The 23,493-nt window shown below is 38.1% G+C and overlaps 1 protein-coding gene across 5 annotated transcripts in view; it reads left to right on the top strand.

Moving 5' to 3' along the window:
* The window catches only part of MAP3K4 (mitogen-activated protein kinase kinase kinase 4), a 120,011-nt gene that overhangs the window by 23,236 nt on the left and 73,282 nt on the right, over window positions 1-23,493 (top strand). For all 5 annotated transcript variants that reach the window (XR_004261287.1, XM_032253134.1, XM_032253132.1 and 2 more), the window contains exon 2: window positions 12,977-13,167. Coding sequence is in view for 4 of the 5 variants with exons in the window: in XM_032253134.1 (XP_032109025.1) it covers window positions 12,977-13,167 (191 nt within the window). In the remaining variant the exon portion in view is untranslated. The remainder of the gene's footprint in view (window positions 1-12,976; window positions 13,168-23,493) is intronic.

The following is a 23,493-nucleotide window of genomic DNA, read 5'->3' as shown; positions in this document are numbered from 1 at the left end:
GAGTTGCTAAAATACTATGATTACAATTAGGCTCAAGTCAAAGGAAGACATGAATGTTGGAGAAAAATAAAAGATGTAAAAAGATCCAAATGGAACTTCTGAAAATGAAAAATACGTTGTGTGAAATTACAGATACACTGAGTGGGACATCAACAGAGTAGACACTGCAGAAAAACATCTGAATTTAGGGATATAGCGGTAGAAACTATGCAAAATGCAATGCAGAGAGAACAAAGACTGGAAAAAGTGTGCCAGAATATCGGTGACCTGTGGGATAGTATCAGGCAGTTAGCGTGTATATTGAGGTTTAGGAGAAAAGAAAGAGGAGAACTGAAGACATTTTTTAAAGAAATAACGGTTGTAAATGTTTCAGAGTTGATAAATGCTGTCAACCATAGATTCAGAAAGCCCAACGAGTTTAAAGGAGGGTGAACACAGAAGAAACCCATCACTGAAAGATCACTGCTTAAAGCTCTTGTTCTTCTCTAGTTTTTACCTTTGTTGCCTGTCTTAAAAATAACTTTGTTCTTGTAGTGTTTTTTTTCCATTCTACTTTTACATCTCTGGTATTATATTTTGGAAACATTTTTCCTTTTGTCATTCGCCAAATCAGTTTCTTCCATGTTTGCTTAAGATCTCTTTCCCCCTTCCTTCTCCCCTCCCCCCCCTTTCCCTTCCCCCTTCCCCTTTCCCCCTTCCCCCTTCCCCCTTCCTTTTTTCTTCTTTCCTTTCTTTCTTTCCTTTTCCTTTTCGTTTTTCTTTTTCTTTTTCTTTCTTTTTAGAGACCAAGTCTCAGTCGCCCAGGCTGGAGTGCAGTGGCACGACCTCAGCTCACTGCAACCTCCGCCTCCTAGGTTCAAGCCATTCTCCTGTCTCAGCCTCCTGAGTGGCTGGGATTACAGGCATGCCCCAAAATCCCCAGATAATTTTTGTGTTTTTCTAGTAGAAACAGGGTTTTGCCATGTTGGCCAGGCTGGTCTGGAACTCCTGACCTCAAGTGATCCACCTGACTTGGCCTCCCAGTGTTGGGATTACAGGCGTGAGCCACCATGCCCAGCCTCTTTCTTTCAAAAGGCTTTTTTTTATTGTGTTTAGTCATATAAACTTAATTATGAACCATTTAAGGATTTTTCTAATTATTGTTGACTGTTACTAGATAAAATGTTAATTTATGTTAATTACTCATTAAAAATTTTTTTAAAAAACTCAAATTTGTTTGAATAATTAACCAATTTTATAGGGTATATGGAGGCCAGTATCATTCCAAACATGAAACAACAGTGTGTCATGAAAGCTGGAAAATTATTTTGTTCAGTTAATTTTTTGACATATGATTTTTTTAAAAAGTCAGTTTTGATGAGAACACATGGACACAGGGAGGGAAACATCACATACCCGGGCCTGCTGGCCGGTAGGGGTGTAGGGGCAGGAACGCATTAGGAGAAATACCTAATGTAGGTTGATGGGTGCAGCAAACCACCATGGCTCATGTGTACCCATGCAGCATACTTGCACATTCTGCACATGTATCCCAGAACTTAAAGTATAATAATAATAATAAAAAGTCTATTTTGAATAAATCTTATGTATGTGAGTGGGTGGATATGTCTCTGTCCCTGGCTAGTGCAACGGGAACTTTGTAGCTTGAGCACTGGCTTTGAATTAGTTATGCATCTGACATCTATATCCTTTAGGTGCTGAATACATGTCAGGATGAGATATTTCGAAAAGAACCTTGCCAAATGTGTGATGAATATTATCTAAGTCAGTGTTTTTTATCCTTTTTTGGGTCACAGACTGCATTTGAGAACCTGATGAAAACTTTGGACTCTCAGAAAAATGCACACAGGTACATAATACAAATTCAAGTTCAGGGAATTCTTAGTTTTCATGGTTGAAATGTAAAGTAATAACGGCTTTGATGTCATAGCTATTTTAAAAATATTCCCTATGTTTTGTACATGTTGCATTTAATGATACACTATGAGACATTTCTTTTCTGAAACTATATGTGGTATTTATATTGGGAATACACAGGGCCTTTAAGCCCCACATTTCCAGTAAATTCCACATTGACCTTGTGTGTTCAACCACAATTACCAATTATGTTCTACTTAGTGAGAAAAGCTTCAAAGTTAAAAATAGTAGGTTTTTTTCCTTCTAAAATTTTTTAGACTCATTTACATTTTTTCTCAGTTTACATGGTTTTTAATTAAGGAAGTTATAGTTTTCATGAGACAAACTGTGTGTATCTTTGATTACGTCTTTGATGTTGGGTCATGTTTTGTTACCTTTAGATACTAACTTGCCATTTGTAAGGATTTTCTAATTCCAGAAGGCATTGTTCCTCTCAAGTCAACAATTCCTTTCCCTCTGTGGCTACCAACAGGTGAGTTGGTCTTGATTGCTGGAGTATAGGCAGAAGCTGTTTGGGATAAGGCATAGTGTACGGGGTCTGTCCCTGCTCCTTCCTGCTGCTTCTGGGAATCTGTTTACTCCGCCTGCCCCATCCTGGGTCATCATGAGCTCCTTCCACTCTCAGATAAGCCCTGCTCTCTCTTGCCTCAGATCCTCTGCACATGCTGTTCCTTCTGCCTTAGCAGCCCCTCACATTCTGCCTCCTTTTTCAGGGCAGTTTCATCAGGACTTTTAAGTGTCAATTGAAATGTTCTTTCTTCCAAGAAGCCTTCTTTGTTACCATTTTCCCAGTTCTCCAGGTTAAGTCCTGTCTGCTGGTAGGCTTTATCACAGAGATGAGGTGACCTTGTCATCACATCAGGGGCACATGCTGTCAACGTGACTTACCACTGATGGTGTTAACCTTGATCACCTGTTTGTTAGGTTACCCCATTGTAATGTTACTTTTTCTTCCCACCTTTCTGTCACCAAAAGTGTAGCCCACACCTAAGGGGTGGAGAGTTCAATTCCACCTCCTTGAGAGGAAAGTATCTATGTAAGTTAATTTGAATTTTTCTTTTCTGTACAGGAGATTTGTATCCATCTATCTGTGTATCTTATCTGTCCATGATTTTTTTTTCTGTACAGATTTGTATCTGTTGTTTCCCCCCTTCTCTCCTTCCCTCCTTCCCTCCTTCTTCCCTCCCAGCACCCTCCCAGTAGCTATTATTATGGGCTCATGGTTGTACTCCAGAATACCTCATTTTTTTTTTGCTCAAAGTGTCCCAGCTTCGGCCAAATGGGAGCTCTTTGAGTTGGCTCCCGTGTCTCTGTTGCATACCTGCTGGTTCTGTTTTTGAATACTCCTCACTTGCTGGTACTGCAGGATGCTCAGGCTCATTCTGCACCTTCCTTGCCCTAGTCCCACAATCAGCCATTTCTCCGGAATTCTGTTTATTGGAGAATGGTATTGGAAAGCAAGATCTTGTCCCTAGATAAATGGGTCTTTCTGTGCTGTCAAAGCAAAGGTGAGAGATTTTAGTGCCCAGATTGCCTAATTTGCCTTCTCCACTCTAGTTTCCATTTTCCTTCACTGAATACTTTGGGAGAATATGTCATATGCTCACATTTCCTTGATTTATCCTCCCAGCAGTCGGAACTAATGTTTTGAATGTGTGATGTGTGTTATAGGCCATATTTACAGTTAACTAATTTTGTAATCCAAATTTTAAGAAAAAGTAACTTCAGATAAGGAGATCCAGGCAGCTCATCTGTCCCCTACAGAGATCTACTACCTCCAAATATTGTGTGAGTGTGTCTCTATATATCTTCATCCAAAGCTTGGTTCTTCAGTTGCTTGATTTCTAAGAATGCCAATGATATAAAATCTATTTTCCACACATAAATTTAATTTAGAATAAGGAGATTTTTAAAAAATGTTCTTGTCTGCAACAAAAGAGAGTGGGTAGAAGATTGTAATTCATTCTTGAATGAATTAACCGCGAAGTAAAGTTTTAAACATTTTTCTTGTTTCTCTGTAAACTCTTATGTTTTGTCTTTGGCATAAGCCCCTTTGTTTGTTTTTCCTCCCAGCTTTGACAGTTTTTTATCTTTCAAATTTTCCTGTCTTAACCCTATAGTTCTCTTTAGTTAAGCCTGAAACAACTATTTGAATGAAGCATCATGTTTATTTTTTGTTGCTTTCCTTTGAATATTTTTTGGTTGGCATTTCATGGTAGAATATATCCACAGTGATACTGACGTGTCATGATTCTTTTTTCCTCATGTGTTTCAGGGACATGCTCCCACCTGTGCTCCCTGCTACACTGCCCCTGTGCGGTCAGGCCCAATCTAAGAAGGCAGGCTTTTCTCATAGTTTAGATTTTCTTCTTGTTGTCCTGTACACATATGATCTGGTATTTATCCTGAAAGCTTTGGATGAAGATATATAGAGACACACTCACACAATATTTGGAGGTAGTAGATTTGGTAAAAAATAAGAAAGCATCCCTGCAAAATGTCTTATTCTTTGTCCTCTGTTTTTAAATACTCAACTCTTTGCAACAAAATAGCAAAAATAACAGAAATAGTTATATTTGTCTTTTTATGTGTAACTGGACTCATTTGTATTTAAATGTCCAAAGGTTTCTCTTTTTCTGTTTTTTTTTTTTTATATTTTTTTCATTTTTATTTTTAATTTTTTTTGTACTTCTCATTGGAGAGTCTTTCTGGTTAACCAGAATTGAATTAATTAGTATGAAGTCTTTAAAGTGTTTTGCAGTGTTTATATAGTTTTATAAGAGTTTATTTTCTGAAAGCCTTCATCTGAAGATACTTTTAAATAGCTTATAATTATTTTTATTTTCTAACAGGAGTAAAAATTTATCCATGTGGGCTAATTTGTCTTTATATATATATTTGTTTTCTGTCTTTACATATTCTTTTTTGTTTTATTTAGTTCATGTCTAATAAAATATGGTGTATAAATCTATGAGTAAAACAAAAGACTTTATACCAGAAGACATAAATCAAGCAGACCTCATCCACTTACCCACTTTTCCAAGACCTGGTCTTATTCATTTATTATATAAAACTTTAACAACTGATGTTCACAGCATCATGAATGGTGATAGCTAATAGGCTCCTCTGTAGAATACAGAATGTGATACAGACACAGATTTTCAGTCCCAACCAATTGAACTGTATACTTAGCAAGAGTTTCCGGTTTGTTCCTAAATCTGTTTAGATCTTTGCTTTTTAATTGTGATTGTGTAACTTAGTAGACTGTTATACAAATCTATAAAATGTGAGTGTGAAAGAGAATGTAGCTTCTACATAAACTAATTTGGAATGCTTTGCAAAGTCTCGGTATAGGTGAGTAACATGCGTTAAAATTGTCATGAAATTAGGCATAAGAGAGAACTGTGAAAGCTTAGGAAGAAAAATCATGAACATCCAGAAAAATCGCTCTACAAAAGTCTTCAAATTCATGTTCTATTTTAGAAAAATAAGGAGTAGAGATAGTAGATGCTGCATCGTGCAACATCTGAAAAGCCACAGAGTTAACTGGGAACTTCTGTCAGTGGACCAGCACCAAAAGACAGGGCTGGAGCCCTCATCAAAGTAGTGGTTGGTTAAAACCCATTCATGGGTTTAAAGCAAAAGTACAATGTAAGGCTTTTATGTGTGGCAGTTGTGTATTACAATTTAACAAACCATACCAATGTTTAACAGCTTAAAACAAAAACCATTTATTAGCTGTCATGGTATTGAGTGGTTTTTCTGCTTCTTATGGTGTTGGCTGCAGAACAGGGACAACTGGAGATCAAAAATAGCCTCACTCACAGAGCTAGTAAGTTAAGTCAGTGCTGGCTGTCAGCTGGGAGCTCCGCCAGTTTGGGCTAGCTAGCTTCTCCTTCATGCACCTCTCCACCTGACTCAGTTGAGCTTCTTACATGGTCGTTAGCTTTCCCAGGAGTACACAGGTAGCCATCTTAAGGTTTAGGCCCGGAACTGGCAGTGTCATTTTTATTACATTACATGGGTTAAAGCAGTCACACAGTCATTCCAAATTCAAGAGTAGGTATGCAAGTTTGTGACCACTAGGAAGCCAGGTTTATCAAGGACTACCACAGTAACAGCTGCCACAGTATATTTTAATTTTTTGTCTGCATGTTTCATTTTTAATGTTTTTAATGTATGTATGTTTAATTAACTGGCCAACCACAAGTTCCAGTGGCATTGTGTAAGACTTCTAAATTAAAGTGTTTGCAAGAAAACAATAATTTGATTTAAACTTGTATTCTCACTAATAAGTGTGGGTGCATAGGGATTTTAGCTCATGTTAATCTGATTCTAATACATTATTGCCTACATCATACCCCATTGCTGTCATTTTGGTTAGTAGAGAGTCATCTTGGCACCCAGGGCTACAGTATCACTTAAACAACATTATTGTCAAAAATCAACAATCCTTATTCTTATGACCTTTAAAAATATATTTTGGCTGGGAGTGGTGGCTCACGCCTGTAATCCCAGCACTTTGGGAGGCCGAAGTAGACAGATCACGAAGTCAAGAGATCAAGACCATCCTGGCCAACCTGGTGAAATCCTGTCTGTACTAAAAATATAAAAATTAGCTGGGCGTGGTGGTGTGTGCCTGTAGTCCCAGCTACTCAGGAGGCTGAGGCAGGAGAATTGCTTGAACCTGGGAGGTAGAGATTCCAGTGAGCTGAGATTGCATCATTGCACTCCAGCCTGGCAACAGAGCGAGATGCTGCCTCAAAATATATATATATATTTTTAAAAAATAGTGAAATGTTATTGTATTTTAATGGGATTTGGCTAATGGTTAAATCTAAAGTATTAAAGATAAACTTAATTTAACTTGATTTGTTTATTCAATCAGCAAGTCGTTTTGAGCACGTAATCTGTACCAGCCACTGTTCTGGACACTGGAGAAGCAGTGTTAAGGATGACAAGTTCCTGCTCTTCAGTAATTGTTGGGGAGATAGTTTCTCATTCATTTCCATAGGAAATCTGTTTTTTTTTTTTTTTAAATCTATGCTTGTTTTAAAAAGAATTTTCATTAAAAAGCAAAGAAGTCTACATGTCTATCTTGAAAAATAACCAAGAATTAGGTTTGTAAAGACCCTATGCTCTGAATCAGTGCAAAAGTTAGATAATACATGTTGGATTTGACCATTCACCTGGCAGTTAGCTGATAAATGTTCAACTATAGGTTGATGATGAACATAACTAACTTATTAATAAATTGACTCTTGTAATATGGAGAACTAACTTATTAATAAATTGGCTCTTATAATATGAACCAAACATACAACCTCAAACTGAGCTTAGTTCCCTCTGATTTATACTACAGGCCAAGGAAACTATACAAATTGTGTAAAGAAAAAAGAAACCTAGAAAATCTATCCCTTCTGCCTGTGTCCCTCATCTGTCCCCCTGTAGCAGAAATCTCCCTAATACTAATTACCTAATAGAGAATAGGTTAATGTGGAGGTGGATGAGAGAACTTCACACAGATGAATATTAGACTTCACAAATGGTTAAAATATCCTTTTTTTTTTTTTTTTTTAATTTTGAAGAATGTCGCTAAATGAAGTGTTTCGGGGGGTGCTTTTGCAGGACCACAGATGTTTTCAGACTCATCTAATCCAACTTCATCATTTTACAGATGAGCTATTTCAGGCACCATTGTGGTTTACCTAATATGTCAGAGCAGAACGATTTAACCCCAAGTAACTTGGATTTTTGTTTTGTTTCACACATTTTTCCTTTAAAACCTATACCAAACTCCCTTGGGTTGCGTTCAAGACGTACTTTGCCTAGACCAGATTGTAGTGTAAAGTGAGTAGTACTTTAGCAGCGTTTTATGGTAAAAGAGTGAAATGTTGTTTTACGTGACTGTCAGAAGTTTAATACCAGAAAGACATTTCACATTTGTATGTTATTAAACACAAGTAAGACAGCTGTTTCAGGGTAGCTGATGTCTTGTACTACGTTCCTCATCCCAAATCATTGGTATCCATGTAAACACTCTGAACTGGTCAACTGACCACATTAGCTCATCTCACATGAATGATTACAAAATGAGGTTTTGAGTGCTTATGGTTAGTTAATTGAAATGATGCACATTCTTTTGAACTTACCACTAGTATTTTTCTAGATTTTGTGTGTCAGTGGTGTTTTTAAAAGAAAAAAGAATAAAAGTTTTGCTTGATTTCTTTCCCTCCTATTATATATTACTTCTAAGCTAAGCCTCTCAAACTAAGTTGTTTTTCTCTGGCTGCTTTTAATATTTTTCTCCGCATCATTGGTTTTCAGCAGTTTGGTTATGACATGCTTAACAACAGACTGGGAGTTTTCATTATAGTTCTTTTGCTTGGAGTTCATTGGATCTGTGAGCTTATGGTTTTCCCCAGATTTGAAAAATTTTCTTCAGAGATTTTTTTTTCACCTCCCTTTTCTAGTTTTGGACTCCAGTAACACATGGTTAGACTACTTGATATTGTCACACAGGGCACTGTTTTTTTTTATTTCTCTTAATCTTTTTCTCTCTGATTCATTTTCCATAGTTTCTGTTGCCATGTCTTCAAGTTCACTGTTTTTTTCTTCTGCTGTGTGTGATCTGCTGTTAAACCCAGAGTATTTTTCAGATATATTTCAGTTTTATTTCATATTTATAATGTCCACATATTTTCAGATTTTTTTTTATATATATTTATAACGTCTACTTGAGTCATTTCTGGTCTGTTTCTTTTGGTTTTTCTCCTGGTTTGGGTCATGTATTTTTTTCTTTGGTGTTTTTTTTGTTTGCTTGAGACAAGGTCTTGCTCTGTCACCCAGGCTGGAGTGTAGTGGTGCACGCTCAAGTGATCTCTTGCCTCATTCTCCTTAAGTAATTGGAGCCACAGGCGCATGCCACCATGCCTGGATAATTTTCATATTTTTTTGTAGAGATGGGTTTCGCCATGTTGCTATGTTTTGCAACATGCCATGTTGGCCAGGCTTGCCTTGAACTCCTTTTTCCACTTCAGCCTCCCCAGGTGTTGGGATTGCAGATATGAGCCATCGCACCTGGCTGGTGATGTTTTGATGGGATGGAAAACCTTGCGAAATTCTTTTTCTTTTACTTTTGAGTCTTGCTCTGTTGCTAGGCTGGAGTGCAGTAGCACAATCTCAGCTCACCACAACTTCTGCCTCCTGGCTTCAAGCAATTCTCCTGCCTCAACCTCCCGAGCAGCTGGGACTATAGACAGGCGCACGGCACCACGCCCAGCTAATTTTTGTATTTTTAGTAGAGATGGGGGTTTCACCATGTTGGCCAGGGTGGTCTCAATCTCTTGACCTTGTGATCTGCCGGCTTCAGCCTCCCAAAGTGCTGGGATTACAGGCGTGAGCACTGCGACCGGCCGGCCATGAATTTTATTAAGTGCTAGACTCTTTTTAAAAGAAAGTTTCTTTAAATAATATTGGATTTTGTTCTGACATGTAGATGTTACTAAGTTGCTTGGATGGAATGTAAACTAGTATCTTTTCCAACAAGTGAGAATACCATATTGACTGTGTTAAGTAAAACCCAAGAAATTATTAATTTTAATTATGAAGTATAAGTATAGTGGCTGGTAGTACCATATGACATTTTCCTAACTCATTTTCTTTGATTTTTAATGAGTAAGGAGGGATGAAATATACTGTTTTGTCTTATTTTAATATATTGTTTATGACAGTATTCATCTTCATTTCAGAGTGATTTTTAAGTCTAATTACTATTAGAGTAATTAGATAATTTAGAAATACCTTGAAGTCAGTAGTTGTTTATTGCATCTGTGTGAATGTATAAAGGTAAGACAGATGACTTTTTGTTTTGTAATAGATGCAGATTGGAAGATGGGATTGTTAGCTTCTGTAGAATTATTACAAGGATTTATTCTTATACTTTGAGTGTACAGCCAAATAAATTTTTCCATGTGTAGAGAAGTAGTTTTTCCACAGTTGGAGGATAGCATAATACAAATAACTATTCTTCTGTGTCCCCAATTTAAAGCCTTCATTAAAGTTAACCATTTTATTTTATGTGCTTTCTTAGACTCTCTTTATCTGCTAAGGCACAGGGCTCAATTTCCATGGTATGTAGATCTCACAAAGGTACTTATTTATTTATTTTTTTAAAAATCAGCTCTGCTTGTCTTTTTGAATTATGACTCTCCTCAGTTTGGGGGGCTTGCCATTTAGATCACTGAAGTTTGGTATTGTCAGTCCCTCTTCAGAAAAGTTCTCCTCCACTTTCACTCTGCATTGCATTAATTCATCATCCACATAGTACTAGCAAAACAGATCATCTTATATTTTGTACAGCCCTTTATTGCTATCATTTTAATTTTTTTAACAAGCCTTTACAACTGAATTTCCTGAAATATTTTAGAATGTAGACCTTTAAAATTCGAAATGATTAGTCTTTATTAATAGTCTTAGACAAATTCAATAATGGATGCTTCACCCACCCAGGACAGCTGAGATGTGGCCCAAGCTTCTGAGTTCACACTCCTCCTCACCACAAAGGATGCGTTTTGAATGAGGTTTTGCTATTTCATATCTGACTTCATTTTTCTGTTTATCCTGGTATTCCCTGCTGTCTCACTTGGATGTATTTAACTGACTAAACATTTGTGCGGTAGTTTCCTGGCAGTTACCACTGTAGTGTGTCAAGTGCATTATTGTGAAAAGCACTGAATGTTTGAGAGGACTGTGCTGGACACCCCTGGAGATTCAAAAGTAATAAAATACAGTCTTAGTATTTCCTTTAAGTATATTAGTGAAGAAATTAAATGAAAACAGAAGCCTTATAATGCTGAGTTTGAAAGAATTCAGAAGATGTTTAAAATGTTAAAATTGTTTCCAGGCCTATACCATGCTGAACTCCTAGGTGAGCTGCTCTCTTAGGGTGAAGCAGATGAACAAGAACTAAGGTTCTTTCAGTGAGCACAGGAACTTCCAAGGCCTGTGAGATGAGTAGTGTCAGTTATTTAGTGAACACTTACTATATTCTGACTCTTTGGTTAAGTATACATTACTGGGTTTAAGCCTCATAGGAGTAAGTATTTATAAATCTAAGTTATCTTTATTTTGTAACTATGCACTGTAGAGATAAAATTTGTCCAAGGTCTGCCCAGCTAGTAGACAGTACAGCTAGGATTTAAACGGGGTCTACTACACCACCAAGCCTATGCTGTTTATATTCCAAACAGTATTATTAACCACTGCAACACATGGAAAATAAATACATGATTTTGGCATTTATAGCCATGTTCTTTAATCAGTCAAATCAGCTGTTACACAGTGAACATATAAGAAGTGCGTGTAAGAAATTTCAAGTAATCTGTAAGTTTACCCTTTGTTGTGTGATATTATGAGACTTAAATAAGAAATTTAGTTTAAGGGAATAGGCAGGTACATTTAAAATGTATTTCTACATTTGCGCATAGTTTAAAGTTAGCTTTCAGAGAATTTAATTCTATGTCTTGTGTGTACATATGTTTAGGAACACGTATGTATTCTCGTAAGTATCTACAGTGGTGTTTAAAAATGCATTTATTTAAAAAACCAGTTTTTTTTACCTGTTAGGGATTTTTTTTTATAGATTTCAGACAATTAAGGTTTTATAATTCTGCAACATTTTTATTTTTCAAAAGATAATTTCTTTTCTGAAGTTTTGTCAATCTAATTCAATAGTACTGGCACCCTACATTTTAAAGTGGCTTTTCTGTTTCCCTCATGACTTTGAAATCGCTTTGATTTTATGTCAAGATATAAATTGTCAAGAAGAAATGGATTATATACTGTATATAATTTGGAGTTACGTTTATAAAATAGAAACCCTTTTTTTTTTTTTTTTTTTTTTTTTTAAAAAAAAAAAAGAGATGGCCTTTCACCATGTTGGCCAGCTGGTCTCAAACTCCTGACCTCAGGTGATCCACCCACCTCGTCCTCCCAAAGTGCTGGGATTGCAGGCATGAGCCACCGCACTCAGCCAGAAAGTATATTTTAGAAATTTTCAGAATGAGGTAGACTGTGATGGTACATATTTGGAAAGAATGTCATATTGATTCTTTCTGGTTCACGTTTTAAAAATTGTGTTTGCTCTCAATTTGTATCATTAAATTTTATTTTGTTAGCTTTGCAGAAATAGAACTTTGTCAAAATAGTGATATTATTTGAGAAGTTGGCTAGGGATAGAGAATTGGCAGGCAGTGTTTTTAGAGAACAAATTAATGAGAAATTGCATTTTGAAGGTGAAAAGAAACAATTTCCTTTTTCCTCTTTTATAGCGTCCTTCTCTCCTGCACCTTGCTTGAGCTCTGCACTGTGGTTCCTTTTCTTCCCAATTTTTTATTGTGTTAAAATATACATAAGACAACATTTAATGTTTTAATCATTTTCATGTGGTTCATTGGTATTAAATACATACATAATGTCTGTGCTGTAATTTTTATCAGAGAACTTAGAAAATGGACCTGCCATACTTTCTCAGTACTTCTTGTTTTGCTGTGTGGATCATAGCAAAGTGCTCCTATAACATTCTGTTTTCTGTGTGCTTCAAAGAGAGAAAGAAGTGAGGCACTGAAGCTCAGAGCAGGAATGAACTTGCCCACTCATCAGTTAAGCTGTCAGTAGCTAGCACAGAAGTACATTTTTAGTTCAGTCTGATTTGTATCTTCTCCTTTGCTGTTTTTTCCTTAAGGCGTAAGTTTTTAGTTTTATATTTCATTGTGTTAGAAAGAGCTCTATAAACAAGAGAAACAGAAAGCATATCCGCTCCACCCTTGTGGTTCTCCTTGTTGTTCATGGTAAGAGCAGCGGCAATCACAGTCATTACTCTCTTCAAGCAAAAGAAAAGTTCTTCTTTTGAGTTTTCACAGGTAAAAACAGAGGAGGAGCACAGTGCTGAAGAGATGTTTACATACAAAAGTTTTACGAAGAATTATTTTAAAAATGATAAATTTGAGTTCACTTACTGTGTTACTCAATATTTTTTTTAATGTACTGTCTTTCATAGGCAAGAGTGTACATTGGGAGATTCAGCTTGCAAGAGTCCTGAATCTGATCCAGAGGACTTCTGCGATGAAACAAATACAGAGAATCTTTATGGCACGTCTCCCCCCAGCACACCTCGACAGATGAAACGCATGTCAACCAAGCACCAGAGGAATAATGTGGGGAGGCCAGCTAGTCGGTCTAATTTGAAAGGTGAGTCTTGTACTTTAAAGTGTTCGTGAGGGGCGTGGCACTTGATTGATTCTTTCTACAATAAGATAATAGCATTTTCTTTTACTTTTAATATGATTTTAATGCCCCTGTTAAGTTCTCTTTTTTTTTTTTTTAAATTATTACCATTAGTGGTAATAAAAGAGACACACATAGTTTTCCAGAGTTTGTCCTGAGTAATGGCTGAAGTCAGCAGTACGAGGCATTTGAAGATATGAAAAAGGGCAAGTGTTTCTCAGTGTACTAATCCAAGATGGCTACTGGTTACCTGGGATACATGGCCTTCTGTTCCTTTAGTCTCCTAGGCTGAAGTTTCGAGATTCTCTGTGCCCAGAAGTAGTGTACTGGGGAGGTGGGGAGAGACAGAGCCAGGCTGTCTTACCCTGGATTCTGCTCTCTGCTGGTGCCCCAGGGTGCTTCCTTTAGTATGTGGGGCTCTCTGTTTCACTCTCAGCACAGTGACTAGATGGTACCTCATACCTAACAACGATGACAGAACCTGCTTTCTACTTTTCTCTTTATTTAGGATTGTAAAGTCCACATATTGTTCTGTTAGAAGCTGAGAGTTTTGTGCTTTTTTCCCCTAACCTTCTCTTAGTGAGACGTAACTGTTCTTTCTTTGAGGTAGGTGAATTGAATGATACTGCTCTGCTGCATCTTTGTGCCCTGCGTGGTGGCCTGGAACCTTGTGGTTTTAGAATTTTCTTCCTGGAACCTTGTGGTTTTAGAATCTTCTCGTAATCTTAGCAAACCACTTGTCCTAAAACAAATGCCATATATTCCAGAAATTTATTCAGCTATTACTGCCTGAGATGCAAATTTTATTCTTCATCTTGTCTGAGAAATTTCTCCCTGTTGACCTCACGCTCACTTCTACCTCTCCCTTTCTGTAGTCTGTGTTCATCCTTTCTCTTTGTTCTGCTTCCTCTTTCTGTAGATTTCTTCGGTATATTGAGCTTTGATGACTATTAGTGGCATCTTTACTTTGCATCCCTGTTGGAGCCCTTCCTCAAGAAAGAAGGAGGGCAAGATAAGTGGGTTTCATTGTGTTGATTTGCTTGAGTGAGATCTTATCCAGGAGAAGTTCCCGAACAGGAAAGAATCTTTCCCACAAATAATTTTTCCACATAAGACACTTCTTATAAAACTTGACTTGCGATAATTTTTTAACCTGTGGCCTGTGCTTACCCTTTCCCATTACAGCTTGTCATCTTGAAAATCATTCCTTGTGCATTTCCTGAAAGAAATTTCTCAAATGCCTAATAGACATTTTTTATCTATGGTAGGAGTCAGTGAAGTAGCATCTACTGAATCAATATTAGTTAATAAATATTTGCTTTGCGGTAGTAAAGTAAGAAGATGCCAGTAGTACACCTGCTTTTTCTTGTTGGTTCGTACTATTTTAGAACATGAGTTGAGAACCCAGTTTCCCCATTTTATAGATTGAGAAACTGAGGCACAGGGTTTCAAAGCAACTGCTTAAGTTCAGCAGGCTTGAGATAGTGCCAGGACTATTTGTACCACTAGTTCTCGTGGTACTCAGTTTGGACTTTCCCAGTACAAGCAACAGGGGTGTCACTTATCTGAAGGCAGTGTTTGAGTTGACTTTACTGTCTTTCACTGATCAGTCAGACAGCTAGTCATTAGATGTTTGTTGAGGTTCTGCTGTCCTGCTGGGCTATGTGAGAAATGGAGGTAAGGGAAGGGATTGCCCCTTTTCCTCCATAATTTTTAAAATTATTTTATAAAATTATAGAATTTTAGCGCTAGAAGGAGCCTCAGAGACCATTTGCTCAAGCTCATGCCATTTTTCAGATGAAGAAGCTAATGCTCACAGACCTTTGGATTCATAGCTTATCCGATAGCAGACCCAGGACACCAAAATCCTTAATAACTTACTCTTTTTCTTACTGCAAAAGATTATGTGTTTGTTGTAGGAAATTCAGAAAATACAAAAAAGTAAAAATCACTCATTAAACCCAAAAAAGTAGCTTCTTTTACCGCCTATAAAAGCCTGACTATAGACTCCATAGCTTTTTGCTATATATGTTTATGTTGTTGTACTACCTTTACTATTTTATAGTGGCTTTTTAAATTTAATGTTTTATGAACTTTTGTCATGGAATAACCTGTACTTTTAATTAAATGGCTACTATATCATTTGTAGCAGCTTCTTCACATTTACTACCAGCAGCTACTGGGTACTTACTCTAGGTTAAGCACTGTGCTTATTAGCACCTCAAAAGAATTATCTTCTAAATATTGTAATAACCCAGTGAGGTATAGGTCTTATATAATACAAATTGAGTATCCCTAATCCACAGTGCTCCAAAGTCCGAGACCTTTTGAATACAGACATGATGTTTCAAGGAAATGCTAATTGGAGCATTTTGGACTTCAGATTTTCGGATTTGTGGTGCTTACTAGGAAAGTATAATGCATATATTCCAAAATTCGAAAGGCTTCTGGTCCCAGGCATTTCAGATAAAGGACTTTAAACCTGTACTTGCTTTACAGTTGAGGAAACTGGCTCAGAGAAGTTTTATGGCTTTCAGTTTTAAATGTCTCAGTCACATGTGTGTCAGAAAGTGGCTTCATATGCATGGCAGCTGGCGAATTATTTCTTGCCAACATTCTTGTTGATGAATACCAAGACAAGGTGGAAATGAGATGCCAGTGGTAGACAAGTAGACAAGTGGGCCATTTTAATGTTTTAGTGTTGTGATGTGTTGTGGGTGGTATAGGAGTCCTTGAGAATTTATTTGTTCTCAGACTGTTGCAACACAGCATGCTGGACAAAAGCAGAAATTTGGTTGCTGGATCACCTGGACTCCAGTCCTGGTTCTGCCACCTTCTGCGTATTCAGCCTCCATATCTGATTTTCTTTAGCTGTAAAATCACCTGCCTTATAGTTCATGAGGATTATGTATTCAGTATTAGCTATCATTATTATTATTTTTTTTTTTGGAGATGGAGTTTTGCTCTTTTTGCCCAGGCTGGAGTGCCATGGCATGATCTTGGCTCACTGCAACCTCCGCCTCCTGGGTTCAAGCGATCCTCCTGCCTCAGCCTCCTGAGTATGGGATTACAAACGTGCATCACCATGCCCGGCTCATTTTGTATGTTTTGTATGTTTAGTAGAGACGGGGTTTTGCCATGTTGGTCAGGCTGGTCTCGAACTCCTGACCTCAGGTGATCTCACCTCAGCCTCCCAAAGTGCTGGGATTGCAGGTGTGAGCCACCGCACCCAGCTGTAAACTCAGGATTTCTTCCCAACACTTACTACTGTTTTTCTTACCTTAAATCTTAAAGCAAAATTAAATAACTATATTGTTTACATATCCTTATTAAATGGTGTTCCCATTTTTAGGACCCTGAGTCTTAGATTAAATGGTTGTCTCAAGTCACGTAGCTACTGTTCCTGCCCTGTCCTGCCTGGACTACACATTTCCTTGTATATCTCCTTAGTCCTTTGCCTTATCTCATTACATATGCTGCTAGTACAGTTTTTTGTTGTTTTTGCTGTTGCCTGTCTTTCCTTCCTTCCATCCTTCCTTTCAAATCTTCCTCTCTTTTCTTTCTTCTACCTTTCTCACTTTCTCTCCTCACTCCCTTTTTTCCTTTCCTCCCTCTGTTCTTTCCTTTTCTCCTCCATTCTTTCCATTCAGCCAGCATTTGTGTGACTCCGTCTGCATGTGCTGTTTTGGAAGATGAATAAGACCTAGTCCCAGGTCAAGTAGGGAGTACACAAATGACCGACAGGACAGGCTCCTCTGGATGCACACAGGAGGCTGTATTGAGAAGACCTGGGGTTGGGAAGACTTCTGGAACAAGCGACATTTGTGCTATGACCTCAAGGCTGAGTCAGGAAGACCAGACCAGTATTTCAAACTAGCATGTGACTCATAATAATATATTGGCCCCCTCAGTATTTTGAGGAGCTTTTTAGAATTAATTAGATTGGTCAAATTTATTTTAAAAGCTGTCCAAGGAAATGTGAACTGGTACATTATTTCTTTCTCACTGCAACAGGCAAAGGCTCTCTGAGTCATACTATTAACATTAGAACTGCAGTCAAAGTTGGACTCATCTTTTAAACAGTCACCAATAACATTTGCATTTTTCAGATTATTGTTGTGTAACAAACCTCCACGAAACTTAGTGGCATGAAAGAGCAGTTATTTTATTGCTCATGATTCTGTGGTTCAGGTGTGTAGGCGGGGCACAGGTCATCCCTGTCCCAGGATGTCTGGTGCCTTGGCTGGAACAGCTCAGTTGGCTGGAAACATCCTGGTTTGGCTGCGGCCCTAAGTCTGAGCCCTCACTTTTTGTCCTCACGGAGTCTGCTGGATCTGAAACGTCCACAGTGGCTCGTTCACGCACGTGCATGTCTAGCACTTGGGCTGAGAGGTCAGGAACAGCTGATGGCTAGCTGGCAGTTTTCTTTCCATGTGACCTTCCACATGGCTAGCCTGAGGTGGTTCCTGGGTAACTGGGTTTCCCATATGGCAGCTGTCTTTCCTCAGAGCAAGTGTTTTGAGAGACAAGGTGGAAATTGCAAGGCTCTTTAGGCCTTAGCTTGAGCGGTCATGCAGCCTCACTTCTGCTGTGTTCTCTTAGTACATGAGGCTGGCCAAAATTCACTGTGGGAGGGGACTGCTCAAGGCAGCAGTACCAGGTGGGATTTGTTGGTTACTTTGTTGTAGGAGTTGAGATTAACTCCTACGTGCATTCACTGTAAAGCTTTGGGGAATTAGAATCTGGTCAGTCATACTGTCTTTGCTTAGTCTAGCCCCTAACCTGCAAAAATGCAAAACAAAAAAAAACATCAAGTGCATCCCTGAAGGAATATAAGGACTCAGAAAGGTAACTGAGGGCACTATTTAGAGGAAGAAATATTAACCAGTAATACTGGTTTTTTAGCTATGGTAGCCATGGTCATGAACTGATTAGATGAGTATAGTTCTTGAAATGTTATTACCGCTATAGGCTCAGAGTAGCTCCTAATGTCGTGTTTATTTTTTATAATTGTAAATTCAGATCTTGAGAAAATTGGTAGCTCGAATTGTGGTGCATATATGTGATTAGAAAATTGACTCATTGAAATTATTCGATGGAATTATAATAGTGCTAATTTCCTGCAGATCATTATCAATGACATGTTAGAATGGTAAATTATAGACAAAAGGAATTAGAGATAAAACATTGGTACTAAGAAGAGTACCTGCATACTAATAAGCTCAGTTTTGTAAGGATAAGAGAGGCACACAGCATAGTACGGTATTACAGAATTATACAAAGTCAGTTGAATTCGAACGTCCAATGTATAATTGCTCTTTCCTACTTAGTGATGGGTGGAGGCCATTGTTCTGTGTGAGCACATTTAAACTAAGGTATTGTTTTGATAATTGTAACCATGTTCCTTATAGCCAGTTTCTATATTTGCAAACAAAAAATGCTGTTACGGGGAGCATCTTTGTTCATTCATGTATCTTTACTCATAGATGGAGTATTTTTACAGATGAGATACCTAGTGGTGGAACTGCACATTGAATGGTCTGTGTGTTTAAATTTGGTAGATATTGTGCATGTCATTCTGCAAAAGGACTATTCATTTTGATACTCCTACCAACAATGTATGAATACCTGTTTTTTGTATTTTCTATATTATTAATATTTAAAATATCTGCCAGTTTAGCTGTTTAAATTTGCCTATTTCTCATTTTATATTTATCTTTACTGAGGAGAATATAGTTGGGGATTGTGGTTGAATGCATAAAGCCAATATGAAATTTACTGGAAATATGAAGGTACATATAAGTATGATATATATAGACATTTTAATGGTATGTATGTAACCTATACACATACAGATATATATACAGCTTCAGAAATGTCTCACTTGAATCACAGTATTTAATTGAATGCAACTATTTACAGAATGTGAGGAATCACAGAAATTTAAAGTTATCAAAGCCCTATTACTTTATATTGCAATCGTGAGGATTGTGGGTCCACTAAAACTGAATGCAGATTTTATTATATGCATGTGTGCATTTTTGTGAGGAGTCCATAGTTTTCATCAGATTTGCAAATGGAGTCTGTGACCTGAAAAAGGTTAAGAAGCATTGACCTAGATTATATTTACTACGAATTTAACAAAACTGCTCATCTTGATATGAATTGCATTCAGAGAATAAAGCCATCAGATGCATAGCAAATTCGAAATCAGTGCAAAAGCTACAAGGTTTTTTCCGTTCTAGCTAAGAACAGAGATACTCCCTCATTTCTAGCACATGTGCTGGTTTTACAGAAAATGACTTTTTAAAAGGTCATAAATGTCAACAGTTTTGTCCAGTAAGAGGATATTACTTTGTGCAGATAGGGATAGAAGGGAGGCAGTGGTTCCTGTGAGGTACACACACCTTCTCCCCATTGATCAAACACTGTTCTCCATGCTGCTGGCCAGTGGGTTCTGCAGGTGCAGTTAATCTCCCTAAGCTGTTGATGGGGAGTTAATGAAAGGGAGATTGTCCTCCACGGGCTGACTTACTCAGAAGCCTCAGAGCCACCTGGAGGAGAAGGTGAAACAGCCGTGGCCACAGTGTAAGTACGAGAAAGCTGTGGGTAGGAGAAGGCCAAGGTGGGGCAGAGCTAGAAATGCTGTACTGGAATGAGGGTGTGGTGGCCTTCAACCCAAGGAACAGCAGGAGGACCAGCCCCACCTCCAGCTCCTGCTCGAGGGCATCTAGCTCCAGGATTCACTTTCTCAGCACCCAACCTGACTACCTATGGGCAAGTCCATGAATGCTGATCATGCTGATGGCTTCCCAGCACCTGTCTGTGGGTGGCTATCTCTAACAGGAGCCTCTGGGGGCTGGAGTACAGGCTATTGGCATCTCCAGGCTGCCAGTCAACCCTGGTCCCTCCCCTAACCCTGCTGAGGCCTAGGACCCTCAGCCCACAGGCATCTGGGAGGGAGCAGGGGAGTAAGCCCCTGGGATATGGTCATTTGCAGGGCTGTTGAACGGAGGATGTGCTTCTAGGGGCTCAGCTGGCATTGGGGGAAGGGCAGGGCCAGGAGCCTGTTGTGGGCTAAGGCTCCAGAGAGGACTGTGGGCCATTACAGCAGCAACTTGAGATGTGGTGACTTTCAGGAGCACAGGAAATCATCTTCCTGATGCTTCTGGGGCATGGCCCCCAGGTGCACTTGGGCCTCAAGTGGGACTACCCTGTGCAGTCACCCCCACTACAACTTGTTCAGGGCTGTAAGCTCGGTGCCTTGTTTTAGACCTTTTAGACCAGTGTGGCTGTTTCATGGAGAGTTGGCCAGCAGAAACTCTGGCATCTCCACTTCAGGTGTTGTGGACTACTTGTGATACCAGATGGACAGAAGGTGGACAGACTCCACCCGTGGACAGCTGGATGCTCTCAGGGAGGGTCAAGGCCTTCTTTTATTGTTTCTGTTTGTTTGTTTTGAGATGGGGTCTTGCTATGTTGCCCAGACTGGCCTGGAACTTCTAGACTCAAGTGACCTTCCCTGCTCAGCTTCCAGAGTAGCTGGCCCTACTGGTGCATGCCACCACCACAAGTTTAAGGCCTTGGTTTAAAGGGCTTTTATGTGATTAAGTCAGGTCCGCTCAAGAAAATCTCCCTTTGATTAAACAAAAATGAGCTGGTTAAGGACTGTAATTATATCTACACAATCCCTTCTCAGTAGCAGGATGTTAGTGTATGTTTGAAGAGTGTAGAGAAGGTGCTGTGTGTTTCAGGATAGTCGCTGCCTCTCATGGCCCAGCCTTTACCAAAAGTTGAAAATTACTCTTTTATTGGGAAAACTTTCTTAATTTATATGATAGTTTTAAAAAAGGCATTTTATCTAAAGACTGTGTTTGAGTGTTGGTACTTTGTTCTGTGATTTTTACTATTTATGAGTAAAATGTGTCTGTGTAATCAGATTTTCAGTCCTTGATCAGCTTTTGTTTAGGTAGCTTATTTTGTTCATAATTTTGTTTCTGGTTCACTGTTTCTTGACTTCTTTATGCTATCTGCCCCCATCATTTTGAATTTTTACCTTTGTTCATTTTGAGGCAGGGTCTGATAGTTACAGCTCCCTAATTGCAATGTCCAAATACCTTATTTGTAGAGTTTACAATTATTTTGATTTACTTTATTTTACCTTTAATTTACATTTCATTTAACTGATAAGTTTATAACAACAGAAACAATTCCTTTCTCTGTAGTTTTTGTCTTTAATCCACTGAAGTTCGGTTTCTAACAGAACTGAGGTAATGAACAATATCAAATAAGTAGCAAAGATGAAGAGATGGCAGCTTTGGTACAAGGCTGGTGGGAGCGCACATTCTGCCAATCCCAGGAAAGTAATTCATTAATACAGTCAAATTGAGCCAGCACATCCACTTCTGGGAATACACATCAGAGAAGTTCCTACAAATGGACACAAGAAGTCTTAACAAAAAGATCGATTGTATCATTCATTGTGATTTCTAGACAGTCCCCCAATTTATAATGGTTGGACTTAATAATTTTCCAACTTAAGACAGTGTGCAGGCAATACACCTGCAGTGGAAACCATACTTTGGATTTTGAAGTTTGATTCAAAGTTCTTTATAATAACTTGATTGTAAAATAGGCTTTGTGTTAGATAATTTTACCCAACTGTAGGCTAACTTAAGTGTTCTAAGCATGTTTAAGATGGACTAGGTGAAACTATGATGTTCAGTAGGTGAGGTCTATTAAATGCATTTTTAACTTAAGACATTGTAAACTTAAGCATTGGTTTACCAGGGCATACCCCCATCATATGTGGAAGAGCATCTTTATAATATGCCAGTGTTTGAACTTCAGATAAGAAGTTTCAAAACAAAATCTCTCATAGTGGTTGTCCTTGAGATAAGGGAGGGACTGGGGAAATAGGTTAGAGGTTAGAGGAAATATTGCCTGCAGTATTTTCTTTGTAGTAGTGAACTTAAAATAGTTGCCAGTTAGATGTGTACAAAACTGTATTTTATAATATCTAAGTTTTGTATTTTCCCGACTTTGTCTGGAAATGTTTAGGACATTTTGTTTTCAAAGTATTAACTTCTGTTTTAAAAAACGGTTAAAAATGTAACAATTTTATGATATCTGGGTAAGGATGATTAGTTCTGCATTACCTGGAAGTCTGCTATCTGACATCCCAATTGATGTAACCTACCAGGTAAACTTGAATTCGCTCATGAACAGGCTTGATTTCATACTGTGATGAGTATTTAACACCACAGGAGTTAACACCACAGGAGTTGGCTGTGGTGTTATTTGAGATTATACTTTTGGATAATGGTAAATCATTAACAATTCATAGCAGTTAAAATTTTGATAAGTTTTGGACTATACTTAGTCAAGTATAACTGTTTCTTCTTAAGGTTAAGAGAAAGACAGTCAAACCATTTTTTCCTTAAATATTTGTTTTCTTTTTAATATAGCAGAAGAAAGTACGTTCAGTTTATCTCATAGTTTAAGTACGTTAAATAGGAATTTAAAAGACACCCAAGCCAAAGCCCTTTTCAGGGTGCTGCTGGGTGATCATCATCAGCTTCATTTTGCATTCCTATCCTACTACTGCCATAGTGGGATGGTGATCAGCCACAGCTGGGTCACAGAGATAGAGCAAATATTTTGCAATTTATATGAGAATTTGTACACACACACACATACACACACACACACGAACACACATGTCCCTATTAGGAAATATCTCAAGGTGTGTGTGTGTACATGTATGCATGTGCCTATATGTGTGTGTGTGTAAATGTGTGTATCTGCTAACAGTAGTGAAATTAGATAATGTTTGATTTTAAAGAACATCATACTCATATAAAATAGAGCTGGTAAGATGGTTACAGGTCAGATTCAATCTCTATAGCTAGTGAAATGTTTATGTCAACCGGAGTGGATTTAAATCCATATTTCAGCTCTTTAGTCCAAACTTATCCTGACTTTCAAGGTTCTGATTTGTGTTTCCAGGCTACCCACTTACAGGTTCAGTGTTCATCTGCACTCGTTTCTTTGCTGCTTTTGTGTCTCTTCATGCCTTTCTTTGCTGGCTTCAGATATGCTCTTGCATTCTTTGCTTCCCTTATTTAAGCTTCCATTCTTCAAGGCCCCAAATCAAGTACTTGCTTTTACTTTAAGCCTTTACAGACTAATTAGCCTATGTAATCCTTTGTGGTACTCACTGTCTTAGCCTTTCTTTGGTCAGTTGGTACTGCCTTGCAATCACCTTTGACAGGTCCAAGGATGGTGTGG

The sequence above is a fragment of the Sapajus apella genome, unplaced genomic scaffold (genome assembly GCF_009761245.1).
Source record: "Sapajus apella isolate SASKATOON/1434 unplaced genomic scaffold, GSC_monkey_1.0 scaffold82, whole genome shotgun sequence".
NCBI classification, from domain to species: Eukaryota; Metazoa; Chordata; class Mammalia; order Primates; family Cebidae; genus Sapajus; species Sapajus apella.
The sequence above is the reverse complement of the archived record's forward strand: the minus strand, read 5'-3'. Positions and strand labels throughout refer to the sequence as shown.